We start from the raw sequence: 20392 nt of genomic DNA on the forward strand, positions 1-20392 counted from the left end.
ATCTCCTTCTACCAGGCCATCTCTGCTTTTGCCCTTGCCTTCTCTAAGTTGGTTTATTAATCATTTTTTTGACAAAGTGTCAGATGCCCATCTAACATTCTCGGAAATCACACCTCTTCCTTTTTCTGTTTGGTCCACAGTTTGTACTGTGCCATCAGATTACTTTTCCCTGAATTCATTAGCTATTATATATTGGCAATGTCTATTGAGTCAGAGCTTGTAGTGTTATTTAGAATAGGATGTCAGTATTGTTGGGTATTGTTCCTTAGTTTCCTTATGTATCTAAAGAAAAGTTTGTAATTATTCTTGGCTTCAGCAGCTAACTTAAGCTCATGGATTCCTTAACTAGTTCTTGTTGTTTTTTTTTTTCATTTCTGTAGTAGGAATTCTGATACTATCCTTGTCGCACAAAGTTTTGGATTTGCTTTATAATTGGAAGAGGTGCATGTACCCCTATTGTCCGTTGTGTGATTGCCATAAAACCCAGCAGCCCTGAGTCAACAGGCTACTGGCTGGCCAGTGTCTAGTTGCCCAGCATGGGTTACCTGGGATAACTCTGTTGAGCGCAAGCTGGACATAAAACTAATCAACCTGCCAAACATAAGCCAAGAATTGCTACACAATGTAGGTTCACTGACAGGATGCAGCTTGGAAGCAGATGACATGATGATACATAGCAGGTTGCACATCCTATATATCCAAGAGACAAGATGGAAGGATAGTGCAGTGAAGCCACTTTGCTTGGGATCCAGAGACTATTAATCAGGAGGAGGACAGGCTAGAAATGGTGTGGGAATTGTGGTGAGAGAGAGGCTTCATGGCAATCAGACTCCAGAGTAATGATTCATAATCTCAACCTATGTCCCTCCCAGTAATGTTGTAATAGTGAGAAAAAGAGTGCATTCAAACAGTAGTTGCAGGATCTTCTAGATGAAGCAGGACATCATGAATTTGTGTTGATAATGGATGACTTGAATGCACATATTGGGACAGAACAGGATATGAGGACTGCCTTGGTCCACATGGGTGGGGCAACATGAATAAAGAAGGAGAGGCCATTCTAGACCTCTGTCTGGCAAATTACTTGATAGTAGCCAACACATGGTTCAGAAAGAGAGAAAGTTACATGATCACATACAAAAGTTGCCAATATGCAACTTGGGTAGACTTCCTCCTAGTAAGAAATGAGCACTGGGGTAGAATCAATGATTGCCGAGTTATCACCAGTGAAGCAGGCTGCCCACAGCATAAACCACTACAGGCAGTGGTCAGAGAAGGTTCTAATGTCAATAGAGCCCAGGCTGAAGACCTGGAAGTTAACTGAAGAGAGTACAACAGTTCAAGGAATTACTCAGGGCTCTAGAGAAGGAAATTGGTGGAGCTGAAGAAGAATGGCAGCGCCTCAAGACAGGATGTGTGAGGAATACAGAAGAGATATGTGACTGAACTAGGTATCAAAATAAGTTACAAAGGAAAGTTGGTGGTGGAATGCAGGAGTCCAGGAAGTCATAAAAAGAAAGAAAGAGTGCAGGGAAAGGTGGAAGATGGAAAAGACTGACCAGGCTAGGAAGAAATACTGGTTGGTTAACAAAGAAGTAATAGCTAAGAACAGGGCATTGGAGGCACTTTACCCACTGCTGGAAAGTGACTCAGTAGGTGGCACAAAGAAACTATATCAGATTACAAGGCAAAGACAGAAAGATAAAGAAGATACACACCCTTCATAAGGGATGCCAGCAACAACCTGCTTACAAGTGCACAGGACATCAATAGCAGATAGAAGGAGTATTTCCAGCACTTCTAAATGAACAGAAGCTGTACTGCCCTGACATACGATGAGAGAAGATGAGGATCCAATCCCAGAAGAAGCAAGAACAGCACTAAGGAAAATGAAGTTAGGGAAAGCAACAGGCTCAGATGAGATCATAGTAGATATGATAAAGATGCTGGATGACATACTCATACCAGTGTACAAGAACATGAGGGGCATCCACTGTGGGCAATACAGAAGCATCAAACTCCTACCACATTGCATAAAAGTTCTGCAGAAGGCAATTGATAAATGGATACACAGAGCAGCATAAAGTAAGATGGGAGATGAACAATTTGGATTTAGATCAAGATATAGCACAATTGACCTGATGTTTGCAGTGAGACAAATAGTTGAGAAGAAGTTAGAGATGAGGAAAGAGTCTAGATGGGCATTCTTAGACTTGAAGAAAACATATGACAAGTTCACAAGTAAGCATGTTTGGGCAGTACTCCAGTATTTCATAGTCCCAGAAACACTGGTAAAATTAGTGCATGCTATGTACAAGGACCGAATGACTCAAATACGAACAATGTTCAGACTCAATGAGGGATAACAGTGGGAGTGGGTGTGCACCAAGGTTCAGCTCTGAGCTCACTGCTGTTCAAACTGGTGATGGACTACCTTAGCAAACAGGTCAGAGGGGACATATCAACAAAGCTGCTGTATGCAGACAATGTGGCATTACAGGCAGACACTAAGCAAGAACTTCAGCAAAGGATAAGGGAAATGGAATGCAAAACTGAAGGCACATGGGATGAAACTAAGTACAGATCAGATAGTGGTAGTGGCAGCTAATTGGGGAAATCAGAAGAAGCTGAACTGATGAACTGAGACAGAAGGAAAGATTGTGGAACAGGTAAATTGCTTCAGGTATCTGGGAGGGGTGGTTGAGGAGAGGGGAAGTCCGAATGAAGAGGTCAAAGCTAGAATCAGAGGGGCTGCAGCCAACTAGCATAGAGTCTTAGGTGTAGTCTATAATAGAATAATTCGAAAGTAGCTGAAAAGGTGTACAAGACAGTGGTGTGACCTGTACTACTGTATGGTATAGAAACCTGGGTAGTAAAAGCAGAGCAGATGAGGAAGCTAGAGGTGATGGAAATGAAGTGACTGAGAAGGATGTTAGATGCACAATGTGGGACAGACAAAAATATGAGGACATAAGAGCAGAAGCCAAAGTAGCTCCAATTGGAGAAGAAAATCAAAGAACAAAATACCATGATTCAGACATGTGGAAAAAAGCAGAAGACAATCTGCTGAAGATGTTTTGGGACAAACGGGAAGAAGGTAAGAGGAAATGAGGGCATCCAGCAAAGAGGTGGATGGATTCTGTGAAAAAAAATTCTATGACAGCCACGTATGAGTGTCAAGGAAGGCAGAAGTGTGGCACTGAATCGAGAGAGATGGCAATAGTCAACATGATATCCCGACCCCATGTAGAAAATGAGAACAAAGGGGCTGCTGATGATGATGATGATGTTGATGATCTATTTTATTATAATTTGACTTTGAGATCTTTACTATTTTTTGCAGGTTGTGTGCTAAGGATGAATAACTTTTAGCATTTAGTTATGTTTGTGATTCTGATTCTTTTATGCATTTTTCAATGATATAGTGAATTTTGAGCTGACTTTTCAAGCTGATTTATTTTTTTCACTGAATCAATGAGTTGTCTCATTTGCATATTGCTCTGTCACTTGATATTATTACATGCATATTATTGATGAATATGTTAAACTCTAAAAGACCTCAAAGATTTCCTTGGGAACACATACTGGAATTGTTTGATATATGTAATGTGTGTTTTGCACCTTATACATTTGCATGTATTGTTCAGGTAGTTTCCAAACCAATTTGTAATAGTTTTATTTAGATCTAGACTGACTGAATAGTTGATGAGAGACAGTGTCAAAAGCATTTGAAAAGTCCAAAAGAAGGGTAGCTAACACCTGATCCTTCTCCTACTGACAAGGATGGCAACGTCCTTGGTAAGTTTGTGAAAAAAGCTGTATGGTTCTACAACTTTGATTTTTTCAGAATTTTAAACTGTCAGGCTCATATGCTGACATTTATTCTGACAAATTATGAAAATATGAGGAATGTTTTGGCTGCAGTTTCCTGTGGTGAGGACAATCTGCTTTGTGTAGTTTTTCTTTTCTATTTCTCAGGTCACTACTCATTGTCTGAAGTATGTTTATAATTCTGTAGATACTGCTTCCAAGGCTGTTGCTACTGGTACTGTTTTAAGAATGTTTAACTGGCTGCATTTTCAGAACCTCCCCGAAGATGTCAGAAATGAAACTTTGAATTCTCCTTTGGATATTGATTCAGTTTTTGACCCTCTGCTACAGAGGATATCAAAATATGTTATGAGAGAGGTAAGCTGAATCAGGGAATCTCTCAGATTTTTCAGCCCTCCTTCTCTAATTTCTCCAAGGGATTTTTTTGCTTCCTCATGCAGTTCTGGCAATAGAAATTGTCTCACCAGAATGTTGCTAATCACATTTCTACAAAGCAATGGCAGGGATGTTCCAAAAACAGAGGATTCCCCCAGAACAAAGGGCAGTCAAAACATAATAACTGCATAAGGGACCTTGTCCCTCCGCTCCTCCAGCAGCCCCTTACTCTTCCAGAAAATCTGCATCTCCATTTTTCTAGTTCTAGATCTCTCTTTCCTGAATCAGTTTGTGATAGTGCCCAAGTTCAAAATGCTTTCACTTCATAACCTGTTACCCTTGCTTCCATGTTTGAGTTTTTTAGTAACCTTAGATTTAAAAAATGTATATCATCACATTCTTATTCATCCAGATTTCAGGCATTTCTTAAGGTTTTTTGTTGCTGGATCACATTATCAGTTGTCTGCTATAATCTTTTGGCTATACATTACTCTAAAAGTGTTCACAAATTATATACCTCCTGTCTTAGTCCATTGCAGGCTACAGGGGTATCCACATTTTTCCATATTCAGATGACTTGCTTATCTTTGTAGAGTCTTTATCAAGTGTCAGGAATCTCTCTATCTCCCCCCTTGGTAATAGATCTCCTACACAGTCTGGGATTACTAGAACATTCAAAAGTCTTTATTGACTACAACACACAGGATTATGTCTCTGCAGTACTTACTAGACATATCAGTATAAATAGCTTTTCTTCCACGTGGAAAATATAGATCTATATTTAGAGCTATAGTTAGATCTCTTCCAGGGTTTTTTCACTCATACGTCTGTCCCAGTTAGGAAATATCTCAGGATTATGGGTCTCATGGCATCCATGATTCTCATGATACCTCGTACAAGACTCAACATGAGAAAGATACAATGGCTGGATGAAGGGAAATAAAGTTATCTCTTACTCAGGCCAAAGTAGAACCTTACTAGGAACAGTTTCTGATATTTCACATCCAGCCTTTGCCAACTGCAAGGGAATGCTTCAGAATTTTAAATTTTATGGCCAATACTATTCTCATGATTCCTTTGGTCATACTTCACATGAGAAATATTAATTGCTTGATCAGACCAGTTTGAACTCATCACCAGAACGCCCTGTTATTTCAAATTCCACTGTTGGGGTTTGTCAAAAAGGAGTTTCTCTGGTGGGTGAATCAGTTGTCTCTCAGTCTGAGTCTCCCTTTTTTTCTTTCCAGTCCTTTCTCAGTCTATTGCCACAAATGCATCATACTTTGCTTGGGAGCTGTGTCTAATGAGGATGAAAGTCTAGGGCCTCTGGAACAAGCAAGAAAAATTGAAGTGCATAAATATCAAAGAAATGATGGCTGCAACTGTTTCTCTCAAATCTCTGAAACATATTTGCCCTCAAAGCCCTTTACTCATAATCACTGTCAACACCACAGTGGTTCGGTACATAAACAAGGGGAGACCAGTTTCTACCCCCTTTGCAGGCTAACTCTAGTAGCCTGAGAATTATAGATCCATTATAATCTGTCATGCTAGACTATCTACATTTTGTCATAGCAAAACATATTGCAGACAAACTAAGCAGGACCAGTATGGATCCTCTCACCAAGTGTTTTCCAGGAAGTGGTCCATCTTTGGAAAACTCCTCAAGTAAATCTGTTTGCCTCCAATAGCAACAGGCATTTAAAAAATTCTACCTCAGGACTCATTGCATGTAGGCCTGGAAGATAGATACTATTCATTCCCATGGTTGGGACTGCTCCTGTATGTCTTTCCACCCTTTCTTTTGATGCCCAAGGTACTTCTAAAGAAGCAGAAGGACTATCCAAGGATAATATTGGTGACCTTATTTTGGTCCATGTATCAGTGGTTCTCCCTTCTTTTGAAAATGACCAACCCCAGTTAGCACAAGCTTCTTCACAGAATGGACTGCTCATACAATACAGGGTTGTTTTTTATGGATTCCTATCATATGATCTAAGTCTTACAACTTCGAATCATTAAAGAGCGAACTTTAATGAACAAAGTTGTAAAACCTCTAAACATATAACAGAGATTGCCATAGAGCGCAAAGGGAATATTTCCCTTTACTGTACTGTAGTGTAATCTCGGAGTTGGTATATTTAAGTAGCAGGGGGTGTGGGGGGTGCAGGGGAGGCTTGCCCCCCTGCATAAAGTGTTCGACGTTTCGAGACTTCAATCATTAACATTCGTCCTTTAATGATTTGAAGTTTTGGAACTTTGATCATATGATATAGACCTGTTTTTTTTTATACACCACAGCCTTTAACGTTCTCGGTTGATTGCCTGGAAGATAACATTTTAGTAAGTTTTAGACACCTCTTTTTTCTTACAATGTGCAGCAAGTATTAAAGGAGGCAAAGGAACTCTTCTACTAGAAAATCATATATTGGTAAGTGGAAATATTTTTCTAGTTGGTGCCATGACAATAGCCAGGACTTTTTCAGTGCTCAGACTTCTTGGTTGTGCAGTATTTGTGAGAGTGATATCACCTCTTTTACTCTTCTATTAAGATCCATATTTTGGCCATAACTGTTTGTTTGTCCTTAGATCCCCATTACTACCCTACCTCAAGTAAAACATTTAACAGATCACTTTTGCAGAAGCTGCACCCTCCCTCCATACCACTCTTTTTTGCTTTTTTATGGTGGGAGGGTGCAGCATTAGAAAAATATAGATAGATAATAATAATGTTGAATTCTTATTAATACAGTTTCTATCCTTTTGAGGCAAGAAAGCTATGAAGTTTTGGTGCCCCAGTCGATGATTTTATACTGCATTCCCTGAGCTGTATAATGACTAGTGCATGTAGACTGTAACCTGAAGCTGTGAAACCCAGCCAGCTGGTCTGATCCTTGGCAGGACATCCCATATAGCTTAGGTCTCTGCACTAGTGATCTGAATGAACATCTGCTTTTATGGTATGTTACTTACACAACTGTACTTTCATTTTGTCAACATAAGGATATGTCAAACATTAAGAATGTTGTATGATTTTCTGTTGAGTGGACTGCACATTTGTGAAAGTTTTCTTTTTTTGTTAGGCTTAGAATAAGGGTTACATAAGGGGATATATTGTGTTCTTCATGTGCCAATGTTTTGGGGTGTGTATGCAAGTGTTTCTGGGTTAGGGTGGGGTGTGTGTGTGTGTGTGTGTGTGTGTGTGTGTGTGTGTGTGTGTGTGTGTGTGTGTGTGTGTGTGTGTGTGTGTGTGTGTGTGTGTGCGTGCGTGCGTGCGTGCGTGCATGCGTGTGTGTGTGTGTGTGTGTGTGTGCGCCAGCCTATCTTGTTTAGAGGTACTGTTAAGGAAAGTGATTTTGCTAGGATAATGTATAGGCCTTATTGCTGAGACCATGTCTTGCTTCATTTTGCAAGTTAGTCAAGGTCAAATAGTCCTCCAGTCTGACAAATAATCCAGATCAGGAGGAAAATATATCTACACTTACTATTGCTTAGTTAATTATTGGTTATTAAAAATAAGTTGCTTGAGCTAAATATTCATACAATTTGTATTTTAAAGTCAGGTAAAAAGTTTCAACGTGTATTGCACCTAAAATATTAATAAAATCATAAATTAATTTAAATGCACTTGCCTGTACTGTCTAATCAGTAAGACCCCCCCCCCCGTGCATCACTACTCATGTACTGACCCAAACCGAGTCCTACACCTTACCTCACCAAACCCAGTTTCCCTAAGAGTACCACTGTTCAGGCAAATTATGATTTTTCCTTTCCCCTGTGATTGTGTAATCTCTGATAGTATATATAATTATCAGGGGGTGTGTGGGATAGCCCCCCACATGGGGATGCAAGGGGAGCTTCCCCCTTGCAAAAACAGTTGTAATTTTTTTTTCTTCTATGTAATTCCTGGAGCATGCACAGTGTGTTAGCATTTCTTGTTTCAAAGTTTTCACGTTGGGATTCTGTGTGTTGGTTTAGGTGCACAGGTGATCCCATGCCCTGCACCCATATATGGATGTCTTACAGTTTAGTGGTCAAGCAGTAAAAAAGATTATGCAGATTACTGAAAATCAGCTGACTGCATATTCTGTCATTTTTACTCTGTGTGATGAGAGTACAGTGGGGATCGGGGAAAGAGTCTTTTCACCAGTGTAGAATGATCTCACAGGTGGTATAATTAGCAGGAAAGTGGGGGGGTGCAGGGGGGTTTGCACCTTTTTCTGAGCTTTGATTAGTGGTTTCAAGCATTTCTACTCTATCAATTAGGGTTCTATATAGTGGATATATGTCAAATTGTTATATATCTATATCTATTTATTTGGAAAAATATAGATAGATACACGTGTATATTACACATATAAATTATTATATTAATTTTTTTAATTGTCATAAAGTACTGATATTTACATAGATGTGTTGATAAAATCTGATACGACTGTATTAACTTAATTGCCATAAAGTAGTGGTGCTTATGTAGATATGTTATTAAAATCTGTTGCTAATGTCTAACCTGAGCAGATCACTCCATAAAATAGAGACAAATTAAAAGTTTATCAGAATATTGATTTTCTTGTGAAAAATATCAGTAGAGTGTGTTATTTTATGTGCCTTCAGCATGTACATATGTTGTTACACATCACTTCTCTTTTTGTTACTCAAGCTCTGTCATACCTGACCTGAACATTGAATATTAAATGAAAAACAAGCTTCTGAAACACATCTAGTACAGATACGCTGTTTTTATTGCTGGCTTTTTGTGTTTCTTTACAGATTCTAGAAATCAGCAGATACTTAGAAGCTAATGGTTTGCCATGCTGGACTGACTTGTGTGTGCGTGGGCAGTCAAGAATAAGAACCCGAACTGAAGCATCTTCTGACAGAACAGGAGACACTCTGCATAACAGCATACAAAGAAGTATGAAGGTAGCCTTTCTTATTCTTATCATCCATTGTCATTGAGCAAAGACGCTGTGAGAAGATATTTTCAGAGATATCTGTTAACATTCACATAATCAACAAAATCCCTGTAACCCTGAACGAAGAAGTATAAGAACAATGCCCATACACCCTCACACAAGATAACTGTCTGCACGCTTTTATCTGTGTGACACTTACAGTCATACTTAGTGGAGATTTATTAGTTAGGGTTTTGTGTTTTTTTTTATTATTATAGTTGTCGTAATTATAACAACTTAGTATATAAGATAGGAGTGGTATACAGTAAAAAATATATGTACTGTAAAAGTATGTTAAATCTGATGTCAAAAGACTACAGCTAAACATATATGCTGATACTGGTCTCTCATACACTCACCCACTACATCCATATGCTAAAAGAAGGACTAAATCCTAACAGTACTTGGTGTACAAGTCACAGGCTTAAGCTTAATGCAGACCCTCAAGAATAATTCTATTGTTATGGACTTGGCCACATTTGTGGACAATGAACTATCCTTTGACCATCATACATCAACCACAGTCTGAAAATCATGATACTTTACTCAGCTTAAATCTGAGGTTGCTCATCATCAAAAGTAAGAGAAATGCATCATTGCCTCACAGATGTATTATCTCAGAGCTAACAGTGTAACAGTGGTCACAAAAATGGGATACAACCTCTAATACTCAATGAGATTTCAGTCAGTGATAAACTCATCAAGAACTGCATTGCATCCATTTCAGGCAATGAGTGATTTTTCATGCAGTATGATAGAGCCAGTATCAGCATATATGGTTAGCTGTAGTCTTTTGACATCAGATTTAACATCAGAAAAATAAATACTGAGGTATAGGGCCTTAGCATGAAGCCCTACTAGACACCACAAGTGGCAAAACTTTGTGAAGTCAAGGTACCGTAAACCCTCATAATATGAACCCTGTCAGAAAGTCAGTTTGCTATCCAGTGGGATGCATAGGGATTTATACTCATCTGGATGAGGTTTCTCAACAATGCCTTCATGGTGAATAGAATTAAAGGCTTTAGGCTGCAGACGTTATCAAAACCTGTGAGTTTTTTTTAATGAATGGAAAATTGCTTAACACATCTGCCCATACTATTTGTTTGTTTATTTGTTTATTTATTTCATTTTGTTATCTTAGTAGAGCATATAGAGTTATGTTTATACTCATTTTGGATAATATAACTATGGCACTATAGAAATTTCTCTGATCATCCAATACTGGATTTTGTTGCCGTAAGCTTTAGAATAGTATCGGTAGAGTAATATTATCAACTTACCATAATTCTGTCTGTTCACCTGAAAACCTTTGTCCTGTCCAGGTAGCATCTTAATTGCCTGTGAACATCTAGGAAATGACAAATTATCTCCCTTGTTCTTTGGTTTGAGAAAAAAAAAAACACTGGGCGATGGATTGCTTGGTTGAAGACCACCTTTCTCATGCCTTTTGGCATAAAAGTGAGATTGATTCATAAAAATCTTGCTATCTGAGTGGAACCTGAAGAAGAGCTCATTGAATCGATGGCACTTGAGGGCCTTCAACTCTGGGAATCTCTTAGCTGAAGTGACTGGTACTAAAAAAATGCAATCTTCCATGAGTGAAACTTTGTACATCCTGAACCTGTGGGCTGAAATGGGGGATTTGCCAGTTTCTCCAGCACAGAATTCGGTCTCGGTGTTAAATTTGACATCCTTGTGGGCCTATGGATCAGAACTCCTTCAGAAACTACTTTATTGCAATTCTGGAACTGGGGAAGACACATAAGTAAGCATGCAGCAGTCACTGTATGCATAAAAAAACTAAGTTATGTTCAATCTTCCAAGGTACCAGATTCAGGATCTTGAGGCCTGGATGTATTATGGTGCCTTTGAAGTGCATCAGTAGGTCCACCTACTTGACAAAATTATGGGATCTTCTCTTGCTTTCAAAACTTGGTGATAGAACCATTGATGCTTATCATTATATCACTGTTGTAGAAGCCTGCATTATATGGGATGTATCGTGCCAAATATTGGATGCCCAATCAGTATCCAGTGCTTTAGGCTGCCTTCCATGTGCCTGTACAACCAAGAAAGCACAACAGCATGTTGGTATAAAACCAGATGTACAGATGCCAAAATTCAAAACGTTATAGTGTTGAAGCTACCAGTAAGACTTGCTGTTCTATGCATCTTCAGTGGTATGGTGGTCAGCTAGTTTTGAGAAGTTGGGCAATGAAGTACCCCACTGGGGACTTTCCTTTCTGTTATTTGTGGAAAGTGATAGTGTTTTGGCTTATGTATGTGAGAAAAGTAAATGCTTGTTTGAACATCAAATTGTCTTTTCTGTTTAAGAGGACACAATGTCTGTTCATGTTTCATTTGCTTGCCATTCAAACCCAATACTTTAAGAAGACAGTTTAGCTCACTTCAACTCTTTGTAGAGAACCAATGGCCAAAATCCATATTCAGCTCCCTGTGGAGTCTAGTGCTGGTACCTTGGATATCCCTCTTCTGGCTGTCAAGAAAGAAAATGCCCTTAGGGAAGTTTCAGCTGTGCCATCTTCAACACCCTCTCTTCCCTGGCCCTAACCTTAGACCTTTTGTTCATTGCTCCTGATCCTTTTAATGTTGCTCCTTGCAAAGCCAATAAGGGTCATGAGCCTAATATATCCTCTAGGGGCAGACCTACATTTGCAGCAGAGAAGGGAGAATGCTCTTAATTGGCTTGGAAAGGGGAGATGATATCCTGCAGATAACACATTTTGTCATGGTACCTGGCTTTAGGGAGGAAGCCCAGACATCTGAGATGAGTTTCGCTTCAGTCTCTCCAAAGAAAAAGACATAGAAGCTGAAGCACAACTCCTCTCTCTCCGCCCCCCTCTCTCTCTCTTTCTCTCTCTTTCTCTATCTCAATCTCTCTTTCTGTCTCTCTACTTTTCAAGAGTAGCAAAATAGGAATTGTTCTCTTTTGCTGAGGGTCTTTTTAAGGCTTTTCAATGCCTTCTGACTGCTTTTCCATCCTCAGTCCATTCTAAAAGAAAGACATCATCTCCCTCTTCTTCTGATTTAGGATCTGTTTCTGACATTAAGCAGATTGGCTTAGACTATGTTTCCCAAGTCTCTTCACCTGAAAATTGGAAATCCCAATATGAAGAAATATTTCTTTAGAGTCTCCTGTGGAGGAATTATCTTTTTTCTGATACTACTGGCAGGATGAAATACTTATTTAAATGGGAACATAAGTAAATATCTGAGACTCATCAAAGGTACTGTGATTTGCTGCAGGTAAATGTATAGCATCACTTGAAGATGCCTTTCATGCTGTTTGTACGTGTCCTGATAGCCAAGCTCCTCAAAAACACATTTCAAAGAACTACAACCGAAGTCAGGAAAACAATCTTTCAAGTAGTAGAGGCAGGGCAATTCTAAATAAAAAATGAGGAGCACTCCAGGTCCAATCACAGTCAAAGAAAATGATCTACTATACCAGTCTTCTCTACCCTCCTCTTCTCCACCCTGGCAGCCTTCTAAACCTATCAAGGAATCTTTATCTGCACCACTCTCTGTAACACCAGGTTACATGAGATTATTGAGTAATTTCACCAAACATAGGCTTTGCACATGTTCTCCACCAGGCTAACTAATTTAACCCTTTACTGTCTAACTTCCTTCTCTCAACCACCCATTGTCAATATTTCTTGGCAATTGAGCCTTCTTAGCTTCAGTTTGTGATATTTTTATAATGGGGGGAAATATATATATATATATATATATATATATATATATATATATATATATATATATATATATACTAAAAAATAAAGTGAACCACACCATGGCAATAAGAAGGCATACAATCCCACAGCGTCAATGAAAGATGCAAAATATCACCAGGTAAAACGTTTTAATGTTAGCGCTTTCACAGTTCACAATGACTGCTTCATCAGACAAACTCATGATAAAATACACTTCATATTTAAAAACACTGACAACCAATGAATTTCATCATTCAATTAAATACAATAGAATCATATGATGGAATCTTAAAGGCAGACTTCATCCTGTATCAAAGAACAAAAACTGAACATTAACTAATCTGACTGTAAATATTAATACACATATTTAATGCGCTTATTTTAAAACTCACTTAGCTAAAGGTCTATTACTAAGGGCAGGTTTTATGCAAATCTTTTCATTAAGTCCACTGCCCCTATGAGCATGCATCCTAATTATCCAATTCAACTCACAAGTCTCAACTCTATTACTAATATCACCACCCCGGGGTCCATGTAATATAACTTCTACAACCATGAATCTAAATGTGTGTTCTGGATTCGGACCAAGTGAAAACATGAAACAAATCACCAATATGTAGAAAAAAGACAACAGCAGCTTTGAACCAAATGATTTAATAGCTGAGAGCTTTTATCCGCTAATATAGCAAGACTTCATCAGAACAAGGAATGGTACAAACAGTCAGCATAAATACCCATAAAAACGTCACACAGATAATTGACTCAATTAATTAAAGTGAAATATAAAAAAGTACATATTGAATGAATGAACATGAATGCATATATATAAATGTATAAATCAGAGTGAATCTAGTATGAACCTTATACTGTAAGAGACTTAAAAAATACTAAAATATATATATAAATATGTCAAAGATGAATACCATATGTATAAAAATAAAATTAAATAGCATACATAGATTTAAATTTCAATAAACTGGCAATGGAAATAACATCATTAAGCCCAGGCAAACAAGAAGCATTACATTTCAACTGCCATCTGAGTTCCAAGAATTTAAGAAAAATGTCACAAGGACCCCCCCCCCCTTGGGATCTGTGACTACATTATCAATAACAGAAAATTTAAAAGTATGTGGAGGAAATGTTTTAATGTGCCTATAAAGTGCATTGTGTTCATCCTTTTTAGAGATGTCATAATTGTGTTGATAAATTCTATATCTAAATTGCCTAATGGTTTTACCAATGTAAAAACGGTCACAACATTGACATAAAGCAACATAAACAATACCTTTACTGTCATAATTAAATCTTCTTTTGTGTTTGATTTGTCCAAAACCATAAGCAAAACTATCAGTACCTTCAGGAATAAATCTACACTGTGAACACCATCCACATTTAGACATTTTACCCATAGATACAGATGACAAAGGTCTTTGAATAAGATTTTTCAAACACGTCTTTTTGGTATAGTATAACAGGTTGTTCAGTTACTTTACTGGAAATGTCTTGATCACATTTAGAAATTCAACAAAACTTTCTGATAATATAATTGATGTCCCTAAATTGTAAATTAAAAGGCAAAATAAGGACCTTATTGCATAATTTCCTAGAAGAATCTAGTTCCAAGTTAAAATCTGGAACTGTAGTGTTACTCAATAAGGGAATGTAAAACCCATTTGACCTCTTTGTCTGGACTTCAGTGAAGATTTATGTTAAAAATTCTTGGGGGTAGCCCCTTTTCAAAAACATATCCAATAGTTTACTGCAGTCATCAAAGAATTGTTGTTCATTATTAACCATTCTGGCTAGTCAAACACATTGGCCTTTGACAATGGCCTTCTTTTGATGAATGGGGTGCCAACTTTGGAAATGGAGGCACGCATTTGAATAAGCAGGCTTCCTATATAAAGTTGACTCAAATCTGTGAAATAAAATGTTTTTAACCAAAGTGACATCCAGGAGATTGATTTGTACATTGTCAAAAGACATAATGAAACGTAAAAATTCTGTTGAATTGTTAATAAATGTAAAGAATTCATCTAATCTTTCCATGCTGTCATGCCAAAAAATAATGATGTCATCAATAAAACGCCTGTATAGACACCAACAATCATTGTATTCAGAAGTAAAAACAGTGTTAATTTCCCAAAATGCCATTATGGCATTGGCAAAAACAGGAGCACAAGCAGAACCCATGGCCACTCCATGAGTTTGTTTGAATAAATGGCCCGCAAAACTAATAAAATTGTTTTGTAATACAATTTCCATGAGACTGCTCAATAAAACACTTTTATCATGACCTAAATCAGAATGAAGGGCTAAAAATTAAAAAAAAAACAGTCAATACCAGTGTCGTGGGGAATGCTGGAATACAGATCCTTGACATTGATACATACGAAAATTATGTCATCCCTATACAAAGTGTCATTGACCACAGAAAGAAAATCCCATGAATATTTAAGTAAAAAGGGATCATTTTTAAACAAAACCTTTGTCTCTTGATCAATATATTTAGCAAAAAAAAAGTTTTGGAACCGTTGGCATCTACAATTTGCCTCAGTGGAGGATCTTTCAAACACTTATGAACCTTCGGAAGACCGAATACTGTAGGTGTTCTGGGAAACTGAACTTTAAGGTAGTCTAAAACACCCATGGAAATCTGGTTATTGAGAACCAGATCTTCCAAGAACAAATCAATCTGGTGCAATGCACCATTAAGCTCATTTAAAGAAATTTCCACATAAACATCCATAAACAAAATGGCTAAAATGTTGTTAATGTAATCATTTTGACTCATAACAACCAGACCACCACCCTTGTCTGGTTGCATGATACGTATAGAGGTGTCACGTCTGATCTCTTGTAATAAATGAAACTCATCAGCAGTAAAATTAACAGGACATTTCAAATGACCAGACATGATCCTTTTAATTTCATCTTCACATAATTTCTCAAACACTAAAATAAAAGGATGTAGTGGTGGATTGAAAACAGTAGGTCTCTTATTGACCTGTGTTAAAATATTCTGTTGTTCCTTGCCAAAAATAATGTTGAAATTCAACTTCCTTAAATATAATTTGAATTGAACAAGAATTTGATCAATCTTGCCCTTTTGTGCAGGAACACATGTCATGCCCTTTTGAAAGAAATTGGCCCAGGCTTTGGTGACAACATGACTGTAATTAAATATTTTAAAGTCACCAACGGTGTTATAAACAATCTTAACACTGGAATCTGTATTTAATTCCAGTACTCCTGTCTCCACCCTGATCTCCCCTTGCCTCTTCCCTTCCCCTTCCCTCTGTTCTAAATATATAGATAAACAGTAAGCTGAACTTTGACCACCATGTGTCCACAGTGATGGGAAGGTTCTTCTATGTGGCACATCTTATAAGTAAGAGCATGGTATCCAGATCCAAGTAAATTATAGTCCCACTATATTTGTCCCTCATCAGACCAATAACAGAGTATAATGCACGTCTTGCCATGTACCTGACCAGGCACTTGCAAAAACTGTAGTGACCAAAGGGGTTCCTTACAAAAACAAAAATACAGAGTACAAACAAAATGTCATATGCAGATTGATTAAAAGCCCTGTCTTCTAGCAGCTATTAAGGATTGATCTATACCTAACTTACAATGCATTCTCAAATACAGTCCTGATGGAACTGTTATATTCACAAACAAAAAGCACAAGGATTACCCATGGCCTATGACATGAACAAAGCATAAAGAAGGGACAAAAATGTATCTCAGAGATTACCACTTCTCTAGAACAGGTTACTTATTTATATTGAGCAGAGCCCTTCCCTGGCCCTCTTCAGATACAATTTGGATCAATGGATGGGGAATCATAAATTCACTCCTTGGGTGCTGCCTATGTCCCTGATGGACAGGAGCAGTCTGTAAAATATCCAAAAGCATAGGCAAAAACTTAAGCCATCCTCTAGCCCTTAAGTATCAAAAATCTGGTTAAATTGGGTAATAATGGCTCGGCTTGTAAGGGCTCTTGATATGTTAGTGTAGTAATCTCCTATGAACCTCTGAATCTAATAAAGCATTTGGTGCAGACAACAGATATCTATAAAGACAGGTCACCCTTTCTCCCTTTGTGTTCAAAAACAATTAGTCTCCACAGATGCCTCTGACTTTACTTGGGGAGTAATTTCAGGAAGGATACAACTGCATGGTGTGTGGTACACTAAGGACAGATGAAAGCACTTAAATGTCAAAGAGATGCTTACCCTGATCAAGGTACTCAACTCTCTATATTATCTTTGGTCCCGTGACCTCTTCAAGTTGTTACAGAAAAAAACACAGTCATGCTGTACATCAACAAGCAGGGGGTATCAGGTTGTATGCCCTTTGCAGACTAGCCATGGTAGCTTAGGATATAGCTTCACAGCACAATCTCACTCTACAGGCATCCTCCATTCTTTCAGGGCAAAATTGTATGGCAGACAAGGACCAGGGCAGACCCTCATGAATGGAAACTAGATCAAGGGTCTTCAAAGATTTGATCCATCTGTGGAGAGTTTTTTAAGCTGACCTCTTTGCCTGCTCTCTGAACAATCAAATGACAAGATTCTATTCCAGAACACTGTGCAAGAAAGCCTTAAAGACAGATGCCTTTTCTTTTTCCTGGACAGGTATGTTCCTGTATGTTTTTCCACCCTTTCCAGAGTACTACTGAAGTTTCAGAAATAATCCCCCAAGATGATTTTGGTGACTACATCTTGGTATAGGCAACCATGGTAGTCCCTTCTTTTGCAAATGGCCAGGTGCAGTTACCACATGCTTCCTCACAGAATGAATCTAATCACACAAGAACAGGAGTAATCGATGCACCCCTACATCAATCAACTTCAATTGGGTGCCTGAATGATAGGGTTTTAATTCTTCTTAGGCATCTGTTTACTGAGGATCTGTAGTAGGTACTAATGGAGGCAAGAATGCCAGCTACTGGAAAATCATAATTAGCAAATGGAAAAGGTTTTCTAGTTGGTGCTAACAACATAACCACCACCCATTCAGGGCTAGTTGTTTTTGAGATTTGCAATATCTGTGTGTGTTACTATCTTATGGTCTTTCTTATTCCTCTTTCAAGGTTTATTTATCAGCCGCCATATCAAAATGTTTTAAAAGGGGTTTTGCACAGGAGACCTCCAAGTAAACTGGTGTCCCTTTATAGGGATCTTAATTTTGTGTTACAGAAGCTAACACTTACTTCACTTGAACCAGCTAACCTGGCTGACTCGACATTCTGAACATGGAAAACAGTTTTACTGATTACTCTGACCTCTGCAAGAAGAGAATCTGAGTTGCAAGCTCTTATGGTGAGTCATCCTTATCTAATTTTTCACAGTGGCAGGATTTCTTTGAGAGCTAATTCTTCTTTTATGCCTAAAGTGGTATCCAAGTTTACTTTAAGCCAAACTATCCATCTCCCTGTTTTCTTTCTTGAACCTAAAAATGAGGGAGAAAGGATCCTCCATACCTTAGATGTCCACAGACATCCAAGGTAGTATCTTGACAGAACTAAATCTTTCTGATATTCAGATCAATTGTTCATTTCTTGTGAATGTAATACAAATCAACCTGTGCCAAAACAAACTATTTTCAAATGGTTGTCTAAGGCTATTACCTTTTTGTTCTACTCACCATAATAAAACTATACCAGGTAGGTTCAAGGGCCACTCTACCAAGGCCATGGTTTCATCTATAGCTTTTTGGAAAGCTTTGGATTCTAGAAGTATTCTAGAAACTGCTACTTAATCCTCTGTACATACTTTTACAAAGCACATAAGCTTGATTCCTTCTTTATGTCCAGGTCAAGTTTTGCTTTGAACATTCCCAGGGACTTCTCAACTTTTCTCCTTCTACCTCTCAAATGTAGTAAGCTAGGGTAATCTATCCATATAGCTAAGGCTCTAACCCTCCTTCACCACCTTAGCAATGGGTGTTAACCAGAACCCTAATGCTGACACCAACCCTAACCATGCACCTTAATGTCATTAAAACCTACCTGTAACACTAAAACTGAGACAGACTCACACACACACACACATTCAGAAACACAGAAATTACACTAGATTTATCATTTAACCTAGCCCTTACCCTAAAATACACAAATTCACACACAGACACACAACACCAATCCTTCACCACTCATCTCCGACCCTAACCCTAATTGTCTCACACACACATGCTGTCACCCACCCCCCAGCTCCACTTACCTGTATCAGCATTCAATACTATCAACATATCCACCATTCATTAATCCGTACTGTCAACATTAAATCACAGACCTGCATTTGTCAAACAAACATATGTTTGGTCAAACGTAGGGGAACCACATATTTATTTATTTATTTTATTTAAATGTGTTAACAGTCCTAGAACATTGATACAAATGGAGTCATTTTTATGTTTAGCCCTAGGAAAACATGCAATGAGTTGAATATATGCAGCAGATACAAAAAGACACAAAAACAGTCAAACAGCATATGAAAATTAAGTTTAAGAATGATTTCTAGAAAACAGTCTACATGTACAAACTTCATAATATATGTAAAACTGCAGGTGCAAATATTAAATTACATGTATAAGAACATTCATTTAAATGAAACAGGAAAAGGGTTTTTGTGACCTGTCCAAATTGGATATACAACAGAAAAGAAGAGTTATGGAGGTATGGGTTGAGTCAGTCTTACTTCATAAGCATGTGGGGCAGGAGACCATTGAAAAGCCTCTCCTAATTTCCCAGTTACACCAGAGCACTATTCAGTTCAGTGACTTACTCAAAGTCACACAGTAGGCAAATAAAGGCAGTGGGAATCAAATCCAAGACTACATTATGCAGCTTTTTATCAGCTCATTGCCATAATCCTCTGAAGTAAGTACTGTGCTCAGCCACTGTACTAACTGCCACACTTACTGAGTAGAAGAGCATACAAACGCTTTAAGACTCACTGATAAATGGATTAAAACAATTAGAAACAGAGAATTATATACAGCTATTTACATAGAGCTATGTGAGCATGTCATCTTTGTATGCTTGTGTGATGTGATGCAAGATTATACCATGAGTTGTTCTGCTTCTTTGGTTCTTAATAGCAATGGAAAAACAATAAAGTAACCTGTTTTAATGGTGCATATGGAAGACAAAGATTTTTATAAAGCTGAAAAAGATGATTGCTTCTTCATTCAGTTATCTTAAACTTAAAACAGTTAAAAACTTTTGCTACTGGTTTTATATTGAGCAGCACAGCGGGACAGCAGATAGCATTGTTGCCTCACACCGAGAGGTTCCCTGGTTCAGTTCTTAGTTGGTGTGCCTTTTGTGCGGAATCTGCATGTCCTTCCTATGTTCGCGTGGGTTTCCTCTGGGTGCTCTGGTTTCCTCACACATTCTAAAGATATGCAATAGGTGAATTTGAAACCCTAAATTGGCCATAGGTGTGAGTTTGTATACAAGTGTGTGGTGTAGAA

At 38.0% G+C, this 20392-nt stretch overlaps 1 protein-coding gene across 1 annotated transcript in view; it reads left to right on the top strand.

The window, feature by feature from the left end:
- The window catches only part of LOC122797090, a 2479517-nt gene that overhangs the window by 2391370 nt on the left and 67755 nt on the right, over positions 1–20392 (top strand). Inside the window, exon 7 of the mRNA XM_044065883.1 lies at positions 8977–9129. Within this exon, the coding sequence (XP_043921818.1) occupies positions 8977–9129 (153 nt within the window). The remainder of the gene's footprint in view (positions 1–8976; positions 9130–20392) is intronic.

This window comes from Protopterus annectens, chromosome 3.part0 (genome assembly GCF_019279795.1).
Source record: "Protopterus annectens isolate FY-2018-M chromosome 3.part0, PAN1.0, whole genome shotgun sequence".
Classification (NCBI taxonomy): Eukaryota; Metazoa; Chordata; order Ceratodontiformes; family Protopteridae; genus Protopterus; species Protopterus annectens.